This window comes from Rhinopithecus roxellana, chromosome 19 (assembly GCF_007565055.1).
Source record: "Rhinopithecus roxellana isolate Shanxi Qingling chromosome 19, ASM756505v1, whole genome shotgun sequence".
Lineage (NCBI taxonomy): Eukaryota > Metazoa > Chordata > Mammalia > Primates > Cercopithecidae > Rhinopithecus > Rhinopithecus roxellana.
The window spans coordinates 53682181-53702948 of NC_044567.1; the positions used below are offsets into that span (position 1 = coordinate 53682181).

At 57.8% G+C, this 20768-nt stretch overlaps 1 protein-coding gene across 4 annotated transcripts; it reads left to right on the forward strand.

Annotated features, from left to right (window-relative positions):
• Positions 1-134: 134 nt before the first annotated feature.
• Positions 135-18860, forward strand: P2RX5 (purinergic receptor P2X 5). 4 transcript variants are annotated; one of them, XM_030923928.1, is made up of 12 exons: positions 135-638; positions 4742-4892; positions 5534-5605; positions 5888-5963; positions 6045-6141; positions 6418-6498; positions 6865-7003; positions 7586-7719; positions 8229-8322; positions 8574-8639; positions 12583-12665; positions 17795-18860. In XM_030923928.1, exons 1-12 carry the CDS (start codon positions 502-504, stop codon positions 17853-17855), a joined length of 1191 nt encoding a protein of 396 aa, XP_030779788.1. In that variant the 5' UTR covers positions 135-501; the 3' UTR covers positions 17856-18860. The 4 variants fall into 4 exon arrangements, with proteins under 4 accessions (XP_030779788.1, XP_030779790.1, XP_030779787.1 ...); XM_030923930.1 differs by having other exon boundaries at positions 227-638; positions 4742-4965; XM_030923927.1 differs by having other exon boundaries at positions 227-638; positions 5867-5963.
• The last annotated feature ends 1908 nt before the right edge of the window (positions 18861-20768 follow it).

The window sequence follows — 20768 nt, forward strand, 5'->3', positions numbered from 1 at the left end:
AATGAATAAATAAATAAATAAATAAATAAATAAATAAATAAATAAATGTAAAATGAAATAAAGAGGAGCCCTTCCCCCTTTCACTTCCTCTCCTCCGCGATCGCTGCTTTCAGCCGGGCAAGAGCGCAGCGCTCTCCTGCGCATCCCGGGCTGCGCTCCCAGGCCGGTGGCTGGGGAGGAGGTGGCAGGTGTGTCACTGTGTCGGGGGCGGGAGGGAGGAGGAAGAGGAGGAAGAGGAGGAGGAGGAGGAGGAGGAGGCGGCAAGGTCGCGGTCCGAGGCTCCGGTGCTCGCCGCCGCCCAGCCCCCAGCCGAGGCTTTCTCAGCCGCGCCAATAAAAGGCCGGCCCGACCCGTCCCCGCGCCCCTCAGCTCTGCGGGACACCCCGGGCTGCAGCTGGGCGGGCGCAGACGGGCCGAGGCGGGCGCAGGGACCGAGGGACCGAGGGCTCCCCATGAGGGCACGTGGGCCGGGCGGTCTGCAGGCCCGGCTGAGAGCGCGCCATGGGGCAGGCGGGCTGCAAGGGGATCTGCCTGTCGCTGTTCGACTACAAGACCGAGAAGTATGTCATCGCCAAGAACAAGAAGGTGGGCCTGCTGTACCGGTTGCTGCAGGCCTCCATCCTGGCGTACCTGGTCGTGTGAGTTCTCCGCGGACTTTCGGGAAGGCGGGGGAGGGGCAGGGCGGGTGCCAGCAGCAGCGTCCTTCTCCAGGGTCCTGGAATTCACGGGCGTGCACGTGGTTTTCCCAGTAGCTGGGGGTCTGTGAGCCTGCTTGGGGTGGGGGTCCTCTCTGGGTCCTTGGGTGTAGGAGTAGGGTGTAGACAGGGGGCTCTCCACTCCCCCACTGGCGCCAGAGGTGATGAGAGGTGGGCAGGGGCCTTCTGGGTTCCTTGATTTATCAGGCTTTCCATGCAGCTGCTTCTCTCAGAGTCGGGTCCCCACGTTTTAGGGCCATGGGAAGGGGCCAGGGATGCCAGGGGGCTGGGTGGCAGCTGTCGTCCCAGGAGCCTCCCTGGCCCTTGGCCTGGCAGCTGACCCAGGCGCCGGCAGGTTATTTATAATCACAGGGTGTCACTGCCTACTCAGGGCTGGAGCAACTCATCAGCCCGGCATGTTCCTGAGCTCCCTTCCGGTCAAGTTGCCCCACCCACGCCAGCCTCACTGGTGTCCAGCTGGGGGTCCTGTCCAGAGGCCTCTATCTCTGGACCCAGCTTGGCCGTCCCCTTCCCCCATCCTCATGCCACCTGACAAGAGCTGGCGCCACAGAGCCAAAGGGGCAACTTGTGGAGGCTGCTCTGCCAGGTGCCTTCAGAGCCCTGCCCCCAGTGGGGGTGGGGAGTGAGCAGGTGGAGGGGGGCAGCAGCGCGCGACCATGGGGATGCACCTCGTCCCATTCATTCAGTAAGTGCTGTGTGGAGTCTCTCCTGCTTCCTCCCGGGAGCGCAGCCCTGAAGCCTGGCTCTCCGCTGGAGATCGAGCAGTCGCATTCCCTGAGCCGCATTCCCAGGCCCCCGGCCGCCTCCCACCTGAGCGGCCTCCTAGGCGCTGTGCTGTTCCTCAGCCAGGCCTGCCTGTCCTCTTCCACTGCCTTAGCATCCACTCAGCCCGCAGATCTGGGCTCTCCAGTAACTCCTTCTCCCTTCCTCCCTCCTGTTCCCGCAGTGTGATTATTAGGCTTATTTGGGAGATCATTTGCCTAAAGTCGCTGTCAGTCCGGGAGTGCCCTGAGGGTAGGGCCCAGCAGCACTTAACTGCTTAGGGAATAGATGTGAAATGAACGCGTGAATGAATAAATGGAGTTGCTTTGGCTTAAACAACAGAAACTTAATTCTCGCAGTCCTGGGTGTGGAAATCTGAGATGAGGGTGGTAGCACCGTCTGGGGTCTCGGGGGCTCTCTCCTTGGCTTGCAGATGGCCACCCTGTCACTGTCCTCATGGCAGGGAAAGCAGGAATTATTTAACTACGTACAAGTATGAAAATTAGGAAATTGGCGGCCGGGCGCTGTGGCTCATGCCTGTAATCCCAGCCCTTTGGGAGGCTGAGGCGTGTGGATCACCTGAGGTCAGGAGTTTGAGACCAGCCTGGCCAACATGGAGAAACCTGTCTCTACTAGACATACAAAAAAATTAGTCGGGCGTGGGAGTGGCGCCTGTAATCCCAGCTACTCGGGAGGCTGACGCAGGGGAGTCTGTCTCTACAGATTTGCCTATTCTGGATATTTCGTATAAATGATCTTGTATAGTATGTGGCCTTTTTTTTTTTTTTTTTTTTTTTTTTCCTGCTTCTTTCACTTAGTGTGATGTTTTCAAGGCTCACGCATGTTGTGGCATCTATCAGCCCTCCATTTCTCTTTGTGGCTGAATACTATCCCGCTGTGTGGGGCTGCCACATTGTGGTCATGTGTTCATTAGTTGATGGACATTTGGGTGGTTTTCACACCGCTGAGTGTGGTGGCTTATCCCTGTACCCAACCCTTTGAGAGACTATGGTGGGTGGATCACTTGAGGTCAGGAGTTCAAGACTAGCCTGACCAACATGGTAAAACCCCATCTCTACTAAAAATTCAAAAATTAGCTGGATGTGGTAGCAAGCGCCTGTAATCTCAGCTACTTATGCCAGTGCACTACAGCCTGGGTGGCAGAGCGACATGCTGTCTCAAAAAAAAAAAAAAAAAAAAAAGCATGCTTCTAAGAACATTCATGTACAAGTTTTTTGTGTGGACATGTTTTCAATTTTTAAATTATTATTAGTAGTAGTAGTAGTATTTTGAGATGGAATTTTGCTCTTGTTGCCCAGGCTGGAGTGCAATGGCGTGATCTCGGCTCACTGTAACCTCTGCCTCCCGGGTTCAAGAGATTCTCTTGCCTCAGCTTCCGGATTAACTGGGATTACAGGCATGCGCCACCATGCCTGACTAAGTTTTGTATTTTTTTAGTAGACACAGAGTTTCACCATGTTGGTCAGGCTGGTCTCGAACTCCTGACCTCAGGTGATCCACCCGCTTAAGCCTCCCAAAGTGCTGGGATGACAGGCGTGAGCCACCGTGCCTGGCACGTGTTCTCAATCTCTTGGGAATTTTCTGGCTCATGTGGTAACTCGATCCTTAACCTTTTGAGGAACTGCTAAACTGCTTTCTATGATAGCTACCTCATTTTACATCCCTATCAGTGATGTATGGGGGTTCTAATTTCTTCACAACCTTATCAATACCTGTTATCTGTAGGGTTTTAAAAAAAATGACAGCCATCCTAGTGGAAGTGAAGTGGTGTTTTATCGTGGTTTTGATTTGCATTTCCCTAATGACCAATGGTGTTCAGCATCTTTTCATATGCTTAATTGGGCATTTGTGTATCTTTTTTTTTTTTTTTTGAGAAATGTCTATTCAAATCCTTTGCTCATTTTTAAATTGGATTGTTTGCCTTTTTATTGTGAAATTATAAGAGTTTTAAAGTATATTCTGGATACTAAACCCTTATCAGATGCATTATTTCAGATGTTTTCTCTCATATTCTGTGGGTTGTCTTTTCACTTTCTTGAGTGTTTTTTGATGCATGAAAGTTTAAAATTTTTGCCGGGCGTGGTGGCTCAAGCCTGTAATCCCAGCACTTTGGGAGGCCGAGACGGGCGGATCACGAGGTCAGGAGATCGAGACCATCCTGGCTAACACAGTGAAACCCCATCTCTACTAAAAATACAAAAAACTAGCCGGGCGAGGTGGCGGGCGCCTGTAGTCCCAGCTACTTGGGAGGCTGAGGCAGGAGAATGGCGTAAACCCGGGAGGCGGAGCTTGCAGTGAGCTGAGATCCGGCCACTGCACTCCAGCTCGGGCGACAGAGCAAGACTCCGTCTCAAAAAAAAAAAAGAAAAAAAGAAGAAAGTTTTAAATTTTGATGAAGTCCAACTTACCTACTTTTTCATTTATTGCTTGTGTTTTTGGTGTCAAAAAGTATGGGATTTGTATTCTTATTTCATTATTTTGTTGTTTTTGAGGCTAGGTCTCACTCTGTCACCCAGGCTGGAGTGCAGTGGCACAATCACGGCTCACTGCAGCCTTGACCTCCCAGGCTCAAGGGATCCTCCCGCCTCAGCCTCCCGAGTAGCTGGGACAACAGGCTGGTGCCACCATGCCTAGATTACTTTTTTATTTTTCATAGAGACGGGGTCTTACTATGTTGCCCAGGCTGGTCTCAAACTCCTGGGCTCAAGTGATCCTCCTTCCTTGGTCTCCCAAAGTGCTGGGAGTACAGGTGTGAACCACCGTGACTGGCTTGTACTCTTATTTTGTAGAGCGCCCCTCAGTCTGTGTTTGTTTGAGGTCTCATCGTGATTGGTTTCAGGTTAGGCATCATTTCATCTAACCATCATCACAACCCCAGAGGGAGGCACTGTCGCCCCATGTTATGTATTTGAAACCGGCTTGCCTGGGGTCACCAAACCGGTATGTGGTTGAGCTGGTTTCAGCCCAGGCTTGTGCACTTGGGGCCTCTGAGTGGACTGTGGATCTTTGCCTCTTTAGAGCCCCCATCTCTGGGGTTGCTTGTCACCTCTGCTGCTCGCAGGACTGGGTTTTAGTCAGCAGTGGGAGCTGGTCCCTGCCCAGAAGCTGGTGGGACAGGTGGAGCTCTGAGCCGGCCCCACCTCAAGTAAGAGTTGCTGTGACTCGTACCCGACCCCAGGCCTGGGAGAGCTCCCTGAAGGCAGCAGTGTGGCTGATGCCTACGTACCGGCTCCTTCCCACAGATGGGTGTTCCTGGTAAAGAAGGGTTACCAAGACATCGACACCTCCCTGCAGAGTGCTGTCATCACCAAAGTCAAGGGCGTGGCCTTCACCAACACCTCGGATCTTGGGGAGCGGGTCTGGGATGTCGCCGACTACGTCATTCCGGCCCAGGTCTGAGTTCCCACTGAGTTCCGGCCCATGTCTGAGCACTGTGGCGAGGGCTGGCAGGGCCTGCCTGCTTCGGGTGGGTCACACCGCAAGCTTCTTGGATACCCAGGGACCCCCAGGGACCCCCACCCATCATCTCCCTTGGCCCAAGACAGTTGCCGGGGCTTGCAGAGAGCGACCCTGTCCAGATCCTACCTCCCAAGCCAAACCCCTCTTTGACTGTGCCACGGGCGACTGCTCTATTCTATCTGAGTCTGTTGAGAACAAATGGGATCCAGAGAACTTTCAGGTCCTTGTGAGTCAGGTGGGCTGGCACAGAGAACCCCCCTTCTAAGTCACTGCCTCTGGGAATAGCTCTCCAGCCTGTTCACAGTTGGCCAGGGCCAGGGCAGCCTGAGCCCTGCCCCCACTTCTCCCGGATCCCAGGGCAGTGGGGGTTTGTGAGTCTGGAGGAGATATATCAATAGGCATCTACTTGGGGACTGTGGGTTCCATGAACAGGTGGGCAGAGTCTACCAATTTTGTGACCCAATTATCCCCAATACCGAGGCCGAGGGGCCACCCTCTTCCGGGTAGTGCTGGGAAGGTAGGGGTGGTCCTTAGAGGGCAGGAGGAGGTTCCTTAGTGCCTCTCTGGTTCCTTAGGGAGAGAACGTCTTTTTTGTGGTCACCAACCTGATTGTGACCTCCAACCAGCAGCAGAACGTCTGTGCTGAGGTTTGATTTGGCGAGGGGCCCAGGCGTGGGGGTGGGAGAGCCACCGGCCGTGGTTGGGGTCTACTGTCTTCTGAAGCAAGGGTGTCTGTCCACTCCGAGGGTCTCGGGAGGCTGTGTGCACCCCTGTGTGGTTCCTGAATTGTGTGGGGAAGAAGCAGGTTCTCAAAGTGTGTGTGGCCCGGGTCAGAGAAGAACCCCTATTCTAACTCCCAGAGTGGGACTCGGATCTGAGCTGGGGGGAACCCCCCCACCCCCATCCAGGTGCTCCTTCTCTCCCGGCAGAATGAAGGCATCCCTGATGGCGCGTGCTCCAAGGACAGTGACTGCCACCCTGGGGAGGCGGTTATAGCTGGAAATGGTGAGGGCCTGAAGCAGCCAGGGGCTGAAGGAGGACTTGGAGTGGGAGGCTCCTGGCATTGATCCTGTCCCACCCCTGCAGGAGTGAAGACTGGCCGCTGCCTGCTGAAAGAGAACTCGGCCAGAGGCACCTGTGAGATCTTTGCCTGGTGCCCGGTGGAGACAAGCTCCAGGCCGGTGTGAGTGGCTGCAGCCTCAGGACCCTGAGGGGTTTCCCGGCCCCGCACACTGGGTCCCAGCCTGAGGGTGGAGTCCTGCCCACTCTGGGAGCCTCATGCTGAGGGAGAAGTCAGGCTGTCCGAACAAGGCCCAACGACCTCCCCAGCATGAGCAAATTAACTGTTCTCGGCAGAGGCTCCAGGGGACCCAAGGAACAGGCCTCACACTGGCCCAGGCCTGGGGAAGGGGCACAGGGGTGGGGCCTCCTGGACAGGCTGTTCTGGGTTGGTTTTCAGGGAGCCAGTCCTGAAGGAGGCCGAAGACTTCACCATTTTCATAAAGAACCACATCCGTTTTCCCAAATTCAACTTCTCCAAGTATGTGGGCTTGGCTACTGGGGGCCAGGGGTGGTCCATGAGGGGCCTAGGCTGGCCCTCCTTGGGTCTGTGCCTGGGGGTGTGTGTGTGTGCATGTGTGTGTGCACGCGCATGTGTGTGTGCATGTGTGTGCGTGTGCGTGTGTGCGTGTGTGTGTGCGTGTGTGTGCATGTGTGTGTGTGTGTGATGTCTGCATGTGAATAAACGGTGGGTGACACCGGGGCGCCCCTTCCCCCCGCTGTTAAGTAGCGTGCTGCTGCAGGGAGTTGTCAGGACTCAGGTTGGTGAGGGACGGAGTGACTCCTGGCCAGGCCCGGGAATATTAAGTCTTACCTCATTTCTCGGCTGCCCGTGGCCTCCACCCAGGAGCAATGTGATGGACGTCAAGGACAGATCTTTCCTGAAATCCTGCCACTTTGGCCCCAAGAACCACTACTGCCCCATCTTCCGACTGGGCTCCGTGATCCGCTGGGCTGGGAGCGACTTCCAGGATATAGCCCTGGAGGTGGGTGGGGTGCACGAAGGGAGCCCTCTCTGAGGGCCTGGGGGCGCTGGGACTGGCTCTGCGAGGAGGAGGGTGTGGATGGAGGGTGTGGACGTGTGGACAGGGACTGGTGGGGCGAGGGCGGCTCTGCAAAGTCACCTGCCCTGAGGGATTCATTGTTTTCAGAATTGGCTGTGGCACACAGGTAGGCTGTCGCAGCACTCAGACCACGGGCACTCAGTGAGAGCCAGCCCTGGCACCTGCTGGGCAGTTCTGAGTCCTTGGGGAACCAGCTGAAGGTGAGGCAGAAGGAGCCCCTTTGGCACACCCTGGCTGGAGTGTGAGGTGCCTGTCCAGAGGAGATGCCCACCCTGGGTGGCTCCCTTCTCCCTGAAGAATGAGGGAGGCAGCCCTTGGGCTGGGGCGATACAGTGTTCTCAGCCACTCCACGGGGGGACTAAGCCTCCCGAAGGGTGGTCTCGAGGGGCTGACCTCGTGCCTGAGCACCTCCTCCTGTTGTCCAGTGCCGGTGAAGGGCTGACCTGGGATGCTGTCGGTCTCCGGAAAGCTCTGTGTGCTGAGCCTCGTCTCTCTTTTATCAAGGGTGGTGTGATAGGAATTAATATTGAATGGAACTGTGATCTCGACAAGGCTGCCTCTGAGTGCCACCCTCACTATTCTTTTAGCCGTCTGGACAATAAGCTTTCAAAGTCTGCCTCCTCCGGGTACAACTTCAGGTAACCGCTGCCTGTGCCCTCTTGTGACCTGGCCATGATCAGTGGCACTTCTCTGGGTGCCAGCACCCTGAGACCCCTTCCTGGGGTGGGCGTCAGAGCGGGAGGTGCTGGGACAGATGGCCGAGGAGAGGTGTGGACCCCAGCAGAGCGGCCAGCGACCAAAGCTGGGGGTGCCTCTGGGAGAGGAGAGCACCCCTTTGCCTGTTATCTTGGTGCAGCCGAGTCTTACTGCCTCTGCTGCATCCATTCCATCCGCGCTTTCGTGACCCAGGGGTTGCTCAGAGTGGGCGGGGGAGCCCTTGCTCCTCAGGGAATGTCTGGCAGGGATTTCAAAGAGTTGGATATGTCTTTGTTTTTGGCTCGGTGAGAGGCTCTGCAAGCCGCTCCCGGGGCTGCTCAGAGTCAGGGTCCCGGGAGTCCTTCTAAGTCCCCAGAGCAGCCACATCGGTGCTGCCAAAAGAGGGAAGGCCAGGCAGGTTGAGGCCTCCCCGGGCTCCTGCCTCCCTCAGATTTGCCAGATATTACCGAGATGCGGCCGGGGTGGAGTTCCGCACCCTGATGAAAGCCTACGGCATCCGCTTCGACGTGATGGTGAATGGCAAGGTGTGTGTGCCTTCTCCTGCTCTGAGGCTGGGGGATGGGGGACGTTGGGAGAGTCCCTGGGTGCCCCGCTGTGCATTCTCCTGTTCTGAGGCTGGGTGGTGGGGGGTGGGGGATGTTGGGAGGGTCTCTGGGGGCTCCTCTGTTCTGAGGCTGGGCAGGAGGGGGCAGGGGGGACGGGGTACGTTGGGAGGGTCCCTGGAGGCCCCACTGTCCACCCTGCCTCGCTCACTCTCCTTGTCTCTGTCTTCCAGGCAGGGAAGTTCAGTATCATCCCCACCATCATCAACGTGGGCTCTGGGGTGGCACTCATGGGTGCTGTGAGTACCTCCCCTCCCTACCCGCTTCCCACCCTCTCCCCTGGCAGCTGCGCTTCAGGAGGAACATGTCCCAGTGCCCTCAGAAAGAACCAGAGCTGGCAAGATCAGAATGGGCGTGGGAAAAGAGGGCTTTCTGGGATTTTGCGCTCCGCCGGCTGTCCCCATAGCAGTGACAGCTCGAGCCTCTTTCCAGAGCCAGGGAGGCACGTGCCGGCAGCTCTGCAGCTGTGGGTGGGTTTGAGTCAGTCCCCAGCCAAGGCGTGGCTGAGATATTCCTGGGATCCCAGGTGAGTCCCTGAACTTCTAAAGTCTCCATCTCTACTTCTGCTAAAAGAGGGAAGGATTAGGCCGGGCGCAGTGGCTCACACCTGTAATCTCAACACTTTGGGAGGCTGAGGCGGGCGGATCACCTGAGGTTGGGAGTTCAAGACCAGCCTGACCAACATGGAGAAACCCCATCTCTACTAAAAATACAAAAATTAGCCAGGCGTGGTGGCAGGCGCCTTTAATCCCAGCTAATCAGGAGGCTGAGGCAGGAGAATCGCTTGAACCCGGGAGGCAGAGGTTGCAGTCAGCTCAGATCGCACCACTGCACTCCAGCCTGGACAACAAGAGCAAAACTCCATCTCAAAAAAAAAAAAAAAAAAAAAAAAAAAAAAAGGCAGGATTAGGCTGCAGACAGTTTCTTAGCCTGAGTGCTGCTGACTTTTCGGGTCGGATAATTCTTTGTCGTGGTCTTACACACATCCTTTGACATGCCTTTAAACATTCTACAATGCACAGAGGGCTGTCCTGGGTGTTGTAGGATGGTTTGTTTTGTTTTCTATTTCATATTTCACACTTTTCCAGTCTGATAATATTTATTTTCCCAGACCCTGAGGATGTTGATTTCAGAGACAGGGTCTTGCTCTGTTACCCAGGCTGGAGTGCAGTGGCGTGATCATGGCTCACTGCAGTCTTGAATTCCTGGGCTCACGCGATCCTCCCGCCTCAGCCTCCCCAGTAGCCAGGGCTGCAGGTGCACCACCACGCGTGGCTAATTTTTAAATTTTTTGTAGGCCGGGCGCGGTGGCTCAAGCCTATAATCCCAGCACTTTGGGAGGCCGAGACGGGCGGATCACGAGGTCAGGAGATCGAGACCATCCTGGCTAACACGGTGAAACCCCGTCTCTACTAAAAAATACAAAAAACTAGCCGGGCGAGGTGGCGGGCGCCTGTAGTCCCAGCTACTCGGGAGGCTGAGGCAGGAGAATGGCGTAAACCCGGGAGGCGGAGCTTGCAGTGAGCTGAGATCTGGCCACTGCACTCCAGCCCGGGCGACAGAGCGAGACTCCGTCTCAAAAAAAAAAAAAAAAAAAAAAAAAAAAAAAATTTTTGTAGAAATGGGGTCTCACTATGTTGGCCAGGCTGATCTTGAACCCCTGGGCTCAGGCAATCCTCCGGCCTTGGCCTCCCAAAGTGCTGGGATTGCAGGCGTGAGCCACCGCGCCCAGCCCATTGTAGGATGTTTAAGAGCATTCCCGGTTTCCACCCACTAAATGTCAGGGGCACCCACCCCTGCAGTTGTGATGGGGCAAAATACCAGCTGGCTGAGAACCACCCGACTGAAAGGCTGAGAGGCAGGGAAGACGGCCCTGTGACTCTTCCTTGGAGGTGGCCCTTCAGTGGGGCTGAGAGGGGCTCGCAGGGGAGGAGGCACAGGGGCTGAGGGCAGGGAAAGGCGTCCTGAGTCCGCACTGCCCCTTGGTCCTGAGGGCAGGGAAAGGCGTCCTGAGTCCGCACTGCCCCTTGGTCCTGAGGGCAGGGAAAGGCGTCCTGAGTCCGCACTGCCCCTTGGTCCTGAGGGCAGGGAAAGGCGTCCTGAGTCCACACTGCCCCTTGGTCCTTCTGGACCTTTTGAAAGCCATGGGAATGGTCAGCGGGTGGCTGGTGCCTATCCCAGCAGGTCCCTTTCCCAGGTTTCCAGCGGCCTCTTCCCTTGTTCCTCTGCCCGTGCACGCAAGACAGCCCCACTGGAGGAGTCCGTCAGGACCCAGGGGTGACTTTTGTTGAGGCTGGGAAAATCGTGTCCTACACCAGGACTCAAAAGAGACCACGCTCCTGGGAGGGGTCAAGAAAAGTGAGCTCCACATGATTCCCTAGCTGCAGACAGTCGCTGGGAGGGTCCCAGATGTTTGCGCCTGTTGCTTTCTTAGAGAAGGCCCACCTTCAGCCATCGCTTTTTTGTTTTTTTTTTTTTTTGAGATGGAGTCTCGCTCTGTTGCCCAGGCTGGAGTGCAGTGGCATGATCTTGACTCACTGTAGCCTCTGTCTCCCAGGCTTAAGCAATTCTTCTGCTTCAGCCTCCTGAGTAGCTGGGATTACAGGCACGTGCCACCACGCCCGGCTAATTTTTGGATTTTTGTAGAGACGGGGTTTCACCATGCTGGCCAGGCTGGTCTCGAACTCCTGACCTCAGGTGATCTGCTCACCTCGGCCTCCCAGTGCTGGGCTTACAGGCGAAAGTCACCACGCCCAGCCCAGTCATCACTTTCTGGTGATGTGAGTTAAGTCGGAGCATCCTCTGGGGACAGACCTGTGAACTGGAGGTAATGGTGCAGAAAGAGGTGGTGGTCAAGGTTAGGTTTGGGGTTGGTCTCTGGGGAGCAGGGAATGAGTAAGCAACATTTTTGGCATCTGGGGGATGGATGTGCAGCATCCAGGGTCCGGGGGCCAGGATTCCTTGCTGGCCCCTCCACCAACCCTTCCCACCTTCACCTTCCCCGCTCATTCAGACCCTAACCCCTCCCTGTGCTGTGGGTGGAGTCGCCCTCTGCTGGAAGACAGCGGCAATTGCATGACCCGCTCTGGTCCTAAGAGCACATTTTGGGTGTGAGGGGCTGAGCTGGGGTGGTCCACCTCATCATCTTCCTTTTTGTTTGTTTGTTTTTGTCTTTTTTGAGATGGAGTTTCGCTCTTGTTGCCCAGGCTGGAGTGCAGTGGTGCGATCTCGGTTCACTGCAACCTCCACCTCCTGAGTTCAAGTGATTCTCCTGCCTCAGCCTCCCGAGTAGCTGGGATCACAGGCACCTGCCACCATGCCTGGCTAATTTTTGTATTTTTAGTCAAGACGGGGTTTCACCGTGTTGGCCAGGCTGGTCTCAAACTCCTGGCCTCAGGTGATCCGCCTGCCTTGGCTTCCCAAAGCGCTGGGATCACAGGCGTGACCCACTGCACCTGGTACCGGTCATCTTTGACCAGCACCGTAGCGTCCTTGCTGGTTAGAACCCTTCCAGCCCATCTCACACTACCACAGGGATCTTTCTAAATGCCAAAATTCGGGCTGTGGTGCCTCCGCCTCACCTAAAGGATGAGGATCAATGCCTCGGAAACATTCTAAGAAGCCTAGCAGGCCGGTCCCCATTCACCTCTCCAGACGTGCCTCTCCCTCTTCCCACACAGGCCCCGCGGCGACAGCCTTGTTCCTCCCCCCTCGAATATCCTTCCGCCTCTGTGTCTAGTATCAACTCCTCTTTAGTCCTTAAGGACTGAATAGGGACCCTCCCCAGGCTGAGTCAAGGCCTGTCTGGGTCGTCATCGACACGCCTGTCTCCAGCACCAGAGGGAGAGTCGCCAGGAAGTCTCTCTTGTCCAGATCCTCCCTGCACCTCGGTGCAGGCCCTGGCATCTGCTGGGTGCCCAGCAAACGTGTTGAAGGAACGACTGGACAGGGGTCTGGGTGGTGTGGGATCCGGGAAAGCTCCAGTCCGGCTTGGGCTCCACCATGGACCGGCTCGGTGGTCTCGGACGAGGGTGCCTCTTCCTGAGCCCAGTTTCCTCATCTGTTAAATGGGGACAGTGAGGCCTCCCTTAGGGGCTGTTGCAGGATCGAACAACAAGGGGCCCCCAATGAGCAGTGCTCTCGGAGGTCTAGGATTCTGAATCAGACACCCCTCTTTTGCAGGGGGCTTTCTTCTGCGACCTGGTACTCATCTACCTCATCAAAAAGAGAGAGTTTTACCGCGACAGGAAATACGAGGAAGTAAGGTCAGTTCTGCTTTCAGGCCGCGGTCGAAGTGCAGCCCTGTGGGGCACCCCCCTGGCTTTGCACCTTTACCCTGATATGCATATTGACAGCTGGGGTGGGAGGCAGGGGCTGGAGGGCCGGGGAGGAGGAGTGTCCTGAGTACATGCTGTACAGAACCGGATTCGGCCTCAGCAGCAGTGGAAGGAGAGGGCGCTGTGGGCCACTGGGTGGGAGATGGAGTTCACAGGCTCCGCCTGACTCCGGACAAGTCCCAGGCCTCCTTGGGCCTTGGTTTCTCTATCTGGGAGATGAGAGAGCTGGTTTACGAATCGAATGGGTGTCCGCAGCACTTTTGTGATTCTTGGACTTGGTGATCCTGGTGGGCCGGGGCTGAGGGAAGCTGGAGTAGTAAAGGAAAGGAAAGCGGATATTTTCTTTTCTTTTTTTTTTTTGAGACCAAGTTTTGCTCAGTCGCCCAGGCTGGAATGCAATGGCAGCATCTCGGCTCACTGCAACTGCCGCCTCCCGGGTTCAAGCGATTCTCCTGCCTCCACCTCCTGAGTAGCTGGGATGAGACATGCACCACCACGCCAGGCTAATTTTGTATTCTTAGTAGAGATGGGGTTTCACCATGTTGGTCAGGCTGGTCTTGAACTCCTGACTTCAGATGATCCACCTGCCTCGGCCTCCCAAAGTACCGGGATTACAGGTGTGAGCCACTGTGCCCAGCTGGAAAGCAGATATTTTCTTCCATGCAGAGGCTGTTTCCAGAGTTTCCTGGGCCCTGGGTTTGGTGGGGTGTGTGTGTTCAGAGTGGCAGAGCACAGCATGGGTGGGGAACCCTAATGACTGTGGGTGGGTGGGAAGGGGAAGGGGCTGTGGCTTCGGCCTTTGGAGAAGGCTTTCTGGAGAAGTGGGGATTGGATTGGGAGTTGGGACAGACACCTTAGTGCTCCCTCAGTGCCCCCACAGCCTGGGACCGTGGGTGTTGAGTCTCCCTGTGTCATTCACCTTGCTGCACTCCAGCTGTGGCCTGAACCCCAGCCCTGGGTTATAGGGTGTGCCCTGACCCAGGCTGCAGGCTGAACCCCAACCACAGTCCTGACTGCTACTGGAGGAAACAGGGTAGAGGAGGCAGGGTGGAGGACGCAGGGAGGAGGAAGCCGGGTGGAGGAAGCAGGGTGGAGGACGCAGGGAGGAGGACGCAGGGTGGAAGAAGCGGGGTGGAGGAAGCAGAGTGGGGGACGCAGGGAGGAGGAAGCCGGGTGGAGGACGCAGGGTGGAGGACGCAGGGTGGAGGACGCAGGGAGGAGGACGCAGGGTGGAAGAAGCGGGGTGGAGGAAGCAGAGTGGGGACGCAGGGAGGAGGAAGCCGGGTGGAGGACACCGGGTGGAGGACGCAGGGAGGAGGACAAGGTGTGGAAGAAGCAGGGTGGAGGAAGCGGGGTGGAGGACGCAGGGAGGAGGACGCAGGGTGGAAGAAGTGGGGTGGAGGAAGCAGAGTGGGGGACGCAGGGAGGAGGAAGCCGGGTGGAGGACACCGGGTGGAGGACGCAGGGAGGAGGACAAGGTGTGGAAGAAGCAGGGTGGAGGAAGCGGGGTGGAGGACACAGGGAGGAGGAAGCCGGGTGGAGGAAGCTGGGTAGAGGACGCGGGGTGGAGGACGCAGGGAGGAGGACAAGGTGTGGAAGAAGCAGGGTGGAGGAAGCGGGGTGGAGGACACAGGGAGGAGGAAGCCGGGTGGAGGAAGCTGGGTAGAGGACGCGGGGTGGAGGAAGCAGGGTGGAGGACGCAGGGTGGAGGACGCAGGGAGGAGGACAAGGTGTGGAAGAAGCAGGGTGGAGGAAGCGGGGTGGAGGACACAGGGAGGAGGAAGCCGGGTGGAGGAAGCTGGGTAGAGGACGCGGGGTGGAGGAAGCAGGGTGGAGGACGCGGGGTGGAGGACGCAGGGAGGAGGACAAGGGGTGGAAGAAGCGGGGTGGAGGAAGCGGGGTGGAGGACGCAGGGAGGAGGAAGCAGGGTGGAGGACGCAGGGTGGAGGACAAGGGGTGGAAGAAGCGGGGTGGAGGAAGCGGGGTGGAGGACGCAGGGAGGAGGACGCTGGGTGGAGGATGCCGGGTGGAGGACGCAGGGCGGAGGAAGCAGGGTGGAGGACGCGGGGTGGAGGACGCAGGGAGGAGGACGAGGGGTGGAAGAAGCAGGGTGGAGGAAGCAGGGTGGAGGACGCAGGGAGGAGGAAGCAGGGTGGAGGACGCAGGGTGGAGGAAGCAGGGTGGAGGACGCGGGGTGGAGGACGCAGGGAGGAGGACAAGGGGTGGAAGAAGCAGGGAGGAGGACGCGGGGTGGAGGAAGCAGGGTGGAGGACGCAGGGTGGAGGACGCAGGGAGGAGGACAAGGGGTGGAAGAAGCAGGGTGGAGGAAGCGGGGTGGAGGACACAGGGAGGAGGAAGCCGGGTGGAGGAAGCCGGGTAGAGGACGCGGGGTGGAGGACGCAGGGAGGAGGACAAGGGGTGGAAGAAGCGGGGTGGAGGAAGCGGGGTGGAGGACACAGGGAGGAGGAAGCCGGGTGGAGGACGCTGGGTAGAGGACGCGGGGTGGAGGAAGCTGGGTAGAGAAAGCAGGGTGGAGGAAGCAGGGTGGAGGACGCGGGGTGGAGGACGCAGGGGGGAGGACGCAGGGAGGAGGAGAAGGGGTGGAAGAAGCGGGGTGGAGGAAGCGGGGTGGAGGACGCAGGGAGGAGGAAGCAGGGTGGAGGACGCTGGGTGGAGGATGCCGGGTGGAGGACGCAGGGTGGAGGAAGCCGGGTGGAGGACACCGGGTGGAGGACGCAGGGAGGAGGACAAGGTGTGGAAGAAGCAGGGTGGAGGAAGCGGGGTGGAGGACGCAGGGAGGAGGAAGCAGGGTGGAGGACGCTGGGTGGAGGACGCGGGGTGGAGGACGCGGGGTGGAGGACGCAGGGAGGAGGACGAGCGGTGGAAGAAGCAGGGTGGAGGAAGTGGGGTGGAGGACGCAGGGAGGAGGAAGCCAGGTGGAGGAAGCCAGGTGGAGGAAGCCGGGTGGAGGATGCCGGGTGGAGGACGCAGGGTGGAGGACTCAGGGAGGAGAAAGCCGGGTGGAGGACGCCGGGTGGAGGACGCGGGGTGGAGGAAGCAGGAAGGAGGACGCAAGGTGGAAGAAGCGGGGTGGAGGATGTAGGGTGGAGGATGCAGGGTGGAGGAAGTGGGGTGGAGGACGCGGGGTGGAGGAAGTGGGGTGGAGGACGCAGGGAGGAGGAAGCCAGGTGGAGGACGCCGGGTGGAGGACGCAGGGCGGAGGACGGCGCAGGGAGGAGGGCGCAGGGTGGAAGAAGCCGGGTGGAGGATGCAGGGTGGAGGAAGTGGGGTGGAGGAAGTGGGCTGGAGGACACAGGGTGGAGGATGCAGGGTGGAGGACGTGGGGTGGAGGAAGCGGGGTGGAGGACGCAGGGTGGAGGACGCAGGGAGGAGGATGAGGGGTGGAAGAAGTGGGGTGGAGGAAGCGGAGTGGGGGATGCAGGGTGGAAGAAGCCGGGTGGAGGATGCAGGGTGGAGGAAGTGGGGTGGAGGAAGTGGGGTGGAGGACACAGAGTGGAGGATGCAGGGTGGAGGACGTGGGGTGGAGGACGCAGGGTGGAGGACGCAGGGAGGAGGATGAGGGGTGGAAGAAGTGGGGTGGAGGAAGCGGAGTGGGGGATGCAGGGTGGAGGAAGCGGAGTGGGGGATGCAGGGTGGAGGAAGCGGAGTGGGGGATGCAGGGTGGAGGAAGCGGGGTGGAGGATGCAGGGTGACAGCTTGCAGGGTGGAGGAGGCAGGGTGGAGGACGCAGGGTGAGGCTGTGGGAGGGGCTGCTGGTGCTTTAGCCCCCAAGGTGCCCCTTAGCTCCTGAGTCCCTGGCTGGCCGGGGTGCCGGCTGTGCCATGCCACACACAGATGATAACAGTGCACTGTCACACAGCACTCACTCACTACCCAGAGCCCCTCTGTACTCTCCGTATTTAAGTCATTTAAGCAACTGAATGAGGTAGACACCGAACTTCCCCATTTTACAAATGAGGAAACTGAGGCACAGAAAGTCTCAGTAATTTGCTCAAGGCACACAGCTGGCGAATGGCAGCGCTGGGATTTGAATCCCAGCAGTGTCTGTAGGATGCGGTTCTCCTGAGTGACTCTGTCTTCACTGAACGTCTCTGTGCTCAGATGACTCCCCCAGTCCCTCTTCTGTGTGCAATTCTGGCGCTGCCCCGGCCTCGGGGGGGTGCCGGCCGCACTGCCAGGGGGGTCCTTGGGCTGCGACTCCTGGGGGTGCTGGCTTCTCTGCAGACGAGGCTCAGCCTGCGTGGGGAGGGCATCTGGCTGGGTGGGGGGCCTGTCTCGGGCCTCCTCTGCGTCTGCCTTGCGGAGTGCCTGTGCAGTGAGCAGGTGCCTGGCCCTTTCTGTGCCTTGTTTTCTTTTTTTCCCCCTACCATTGGGGGCTGGACACCTCCTGCTCAGTCAGGCTGGGGTTCTGTCACTCTCTTGTAAACCACACCCCAGGTACTCACTGACCTGGGTGGCCTTTCCCCTGGCCCAGCTTTTGTTCCTTGCTGGTTCAGGAATTGGCAGCGTTCAGCTGGAAGCTGGGCCCAGGCAGGGAAGGAGCAAGAAATAGACTGGGTTGGAGAAGAGTGAGGAGAGAGAGAGGCAGGGGCTGCAGCAGTGGGGCAAGGAGGCTGGAGGTTAGGGGTATGGGGTAGGCCCAGAGCCTGGCAGCCCTCCTTTGCTCCCTGAGTTGACTCTTACTTTCTGGGCGCTCACTTGAGCTCCTATTCTGAGCAAGCGGGAAGCCCGACTGCCTGGCTTGTCTTGGCTGAGCCTTGCTGTGGCTGTGGGAGGCTCTGGACTCATAGGCCCACGCTCCAGCTGCCACTGCAATTGCTGCTGCTTCTTGCGGGGGCAACTCCAGAGGCTTCTGCCCGAGCATCTGTGCATGCTGGGCTTCCGCAGGAACCCTGGCGGACTGCGCTCTCTCTGAATGCTCTGCCTGCCCGCGGTGCTGCCCGGAGCGGAGTGGTGCTGCCTCTGGTGAGGCTGGCCTACCCACCGGTTCCTGACAGTCCTCTCTGCCCTGTGCGCCCCCTCCCGCCCACACACAGGTCTGGCCATTTGCAGAATGCACAGGCGAATTTGGAGCAGCTACAGACAATGGAGACATAGCCAGGGCTGTTGGCTACCAGCAGTGTGGCTGAAGACATTGGGGCCGGAACCACCCGCAGCTCTGAACTGGGAAGAGGAGTCTGTGCCTGCATGAGACAGGGCTTCCAGGCGCAGCCATCTCTCCTGCACTTTGGGATCTTGCTGCAAGCTTTTCGTTGAGTGAGGAGGGGACCCGCCCGATGGTCAGAGGGGTTCAGACCTAGAAGAGGAGTCCCTGGAGTCCAGGGAAAGGGGCAGGCCAGGGCCCTGAGTGGAAGTGGAATGTTTGGATTGTCCCTGAACCTGGCTGCACCTTCACTCATTCATACGTGCAGTAAACACGTCTTGACGCATGCTGTGTGCTGGGCTCCGCCCAAGAGGTGCTTAAACGAGACACTGACCTGCCGTCAGGGAGAGGGGCACGCGTGTAATTCCTCCAAAGCCAACAGAGACATCACAGCCAGGCCCAGCCACTCCAGCTGGCCCTCCACTCGCCTATAGCAGTTTCAGAAATCCCTGCCGGGAACGGTGGTCGCTCGGAGAAAGCTCTTGGACAACACCCAAGGGGACATTTGGGCTTGCCCCAAGGATAAAATTTAAAGGTGGCCATGGAGGCAACCAGGAAAGGACTGGAGCAGTCAGGAGGCAGCTGGCTCTTAGGGGGAGAAGCCAGCGCCGGGGCAGTCTAGGTAAGATGGGGAAGGGGAGGCAGGGAGGCCTCTGCTCCACCTGACTCCGCCAGCCTTGGGAAGCTCGGGGAATATGGACTTGCCCAGATGGGAGATGCAAGTGCCTTGGCCCTGACGAGCTCCTGCCCTCTCCCCAGCCCTCCCCAGAGGCTGGGCCTGAACTGCTAACGAGATCAAGGATGGCGCCACTCAGCAGGTGTAAACGGGCTGAGTTAGGGAGGCCCCTCATTCCCCTCCCTCCATCCCCACCTGTCCCGTGCCACACCCACCTGCTGCTCTCTCCCTCCATCGCTGTAGAGCCTTGCTTTTTATTTATTTGAGAGACAGTCTCACTCTCTCGCCCAGGCTGGAGTGCAGTGGCGTGATCTTGGCTCACTGCAACCTCTGCCTCCCAGGTTCAATCAATTCTCCTGTTTCAGCCTCCCAAGTAGCTGGGATTACAGGTGCCCACCACCACGCCCGGCTAATTTTTGTAGTTTTAGTAGAGATGGGGTTTCACCACATTGGCCAGGCTGATCTCAAACTCCTAACCTCAGGTGATCCGCCAGCCTTGGCCTCCCAAAGTGCTGGGATTACAGGCGTGAGCCACCGCGCCCGGCCAAGCCTTACTATTTAAAGTGGGGTCCAGGGACTGGAGCCTGCTAGAAATGCCGGTCCCAGCAACCCCCGCACCCAAATCGGAACCTGCGTTTCAACAAGATTGCAAGGTGATTTGTGTGCACAGTGACATTTGAGAAGCCCTGGTTCTGAGGGAAAAAAGGCCAGCTTTGGTGGATGGAGCCAGTTTCTAGGTCAGACTTACATGCATGCTACCAAGAGACCTCCTCCCCCACCCTGAACGTAGCAGTATGCTCAGCTGATTTAAGTTAAAATATTTAGGTAACACTTATATGATTCAAAGTTTAAAAGGTGCAAAAGAAGAGTCAGTGAGAAGCAACCCTCCGTCCTCCCCGTTCCCCACAGGCAGCCAGTGTTGCTACTGCAAGAGGCTCCCTGATTTTGCTGAGAACTTGCTTGGTTTCTTACACATTCACTCAGGTAATGAACTTCTCCTGATGCTGGCGCTTAAGACCGAGTCTCCCCTGTCAAAAGCAGACATGAAGTACGTTTCAGTGTTGGGCTTGGGAGCTGACTAGACCTCTTCTCCTGCCCCGTTGTCTGTGAGTTGTCTCCTTATAACCCCAAAGTGAGAAACCTGGAGCTCAACCCTCGTCACTGCCGGAGCCTCCTGGCGGAAAAGTCCCCCAGCGCTGCCCTGACTCAACCAGACCCAATGCTGTCTGGGCGGCTCCCTGGAAGCATCCTCTTTGGAGGGGTTCTCTCTGCACACAGAAAGCGGGGGCGGTGAGAGCACCCCTCCGCTGAGGCTTTGGAGAGAAGGGGCCTGGCAGGTGTCAGCGACGCTGTTCCTGGGATCCAGGGACATGGTCTCCAGAACAGGAACTCTCCTAGAGCAAGGAACTTCCTCACTTTGGGTTGTCTGGGAAGGGAACCTGCAACAAGCCTATACTGCTCTCTGATTAGAAAGTAAAGATCCAGGCTGGGCCCGGTGGCTCACGCCTGGAATCCCAGCGCTTTGGAAGGCCGAGGCGGGCCTCCGAACTCCTGAGGTCAGGAGTTCGAGACCAGCCTGGCCAACATGGTGATACCCCGTCTCTACTAAAAATACAAAAATTAGCTGGGTGTGGTGGCAGGTGCCTGTAATCCCAGCTACTCAGGAGGCTGAGGCAGGAGAATCACTTGAACCTGGGAGGCAGAGGTTGCAGTGAGCTGAGATCCTGCCACTGCCCTCCAGCCTGGGGTGACAGAGTGAGACTCTTGTCTCGAAAAAAAAAAAAAGTGAAGATCCAGGTGATCCACTCAGGTGTGTCACTTCCTCACTGAAGCAAAGCCTTGCATTTTATAACTTGGTGACTTTTAGGTTTGGGAGGAAGCAAAAAAGGCAGGGGTCATGGCTGCTGATTTTAACCAGACTTCGAAATAGCTTGGCAGAAGCCACAGAACCTGAGGATAGTTGTACTATTTGTTTCATATTGCAACGAAAATGTCTTCCTAGCCGGGCGTGGTGGCTCACGCCTATAATCCTAGCACTGTGGGAGGTCGATTGAGGTGGGTGGACTGCCTGAGTTCAGGAGTTCGAGAACAGCCTGGGCAACATGGTGAAAACCTGTCTCTACTAAAATACAAAAAATTAGCTGGGTGTGGTGGCATGCACCTGTAGTCTCAGCTACTCGGGAGGCTGAGC

Coding starts and splice junctions, on each gene's coding strand:
- P2RX5 (XM_030923927.1), top strand. CDS start 502: ATGGGGCAGGCGGGCTGCAAGGGGATCTGCCTGTCGCTGTTCGACTAC. Junction 639..4,741: donor ATCCTGGCGTACCTGGTCGT/GTGAGTTCTCCG, acceptor TCCTTCCCACAG/ATGGGTGTTCCTGGTAAAGA. Junction 7,004..7,585: donor TCCAGGATATAGCCCTGGAG/GTGGGTGGGGTG, acceptor TCTTTTATCAAG/GGTGGTGTGATAGGAATTAA.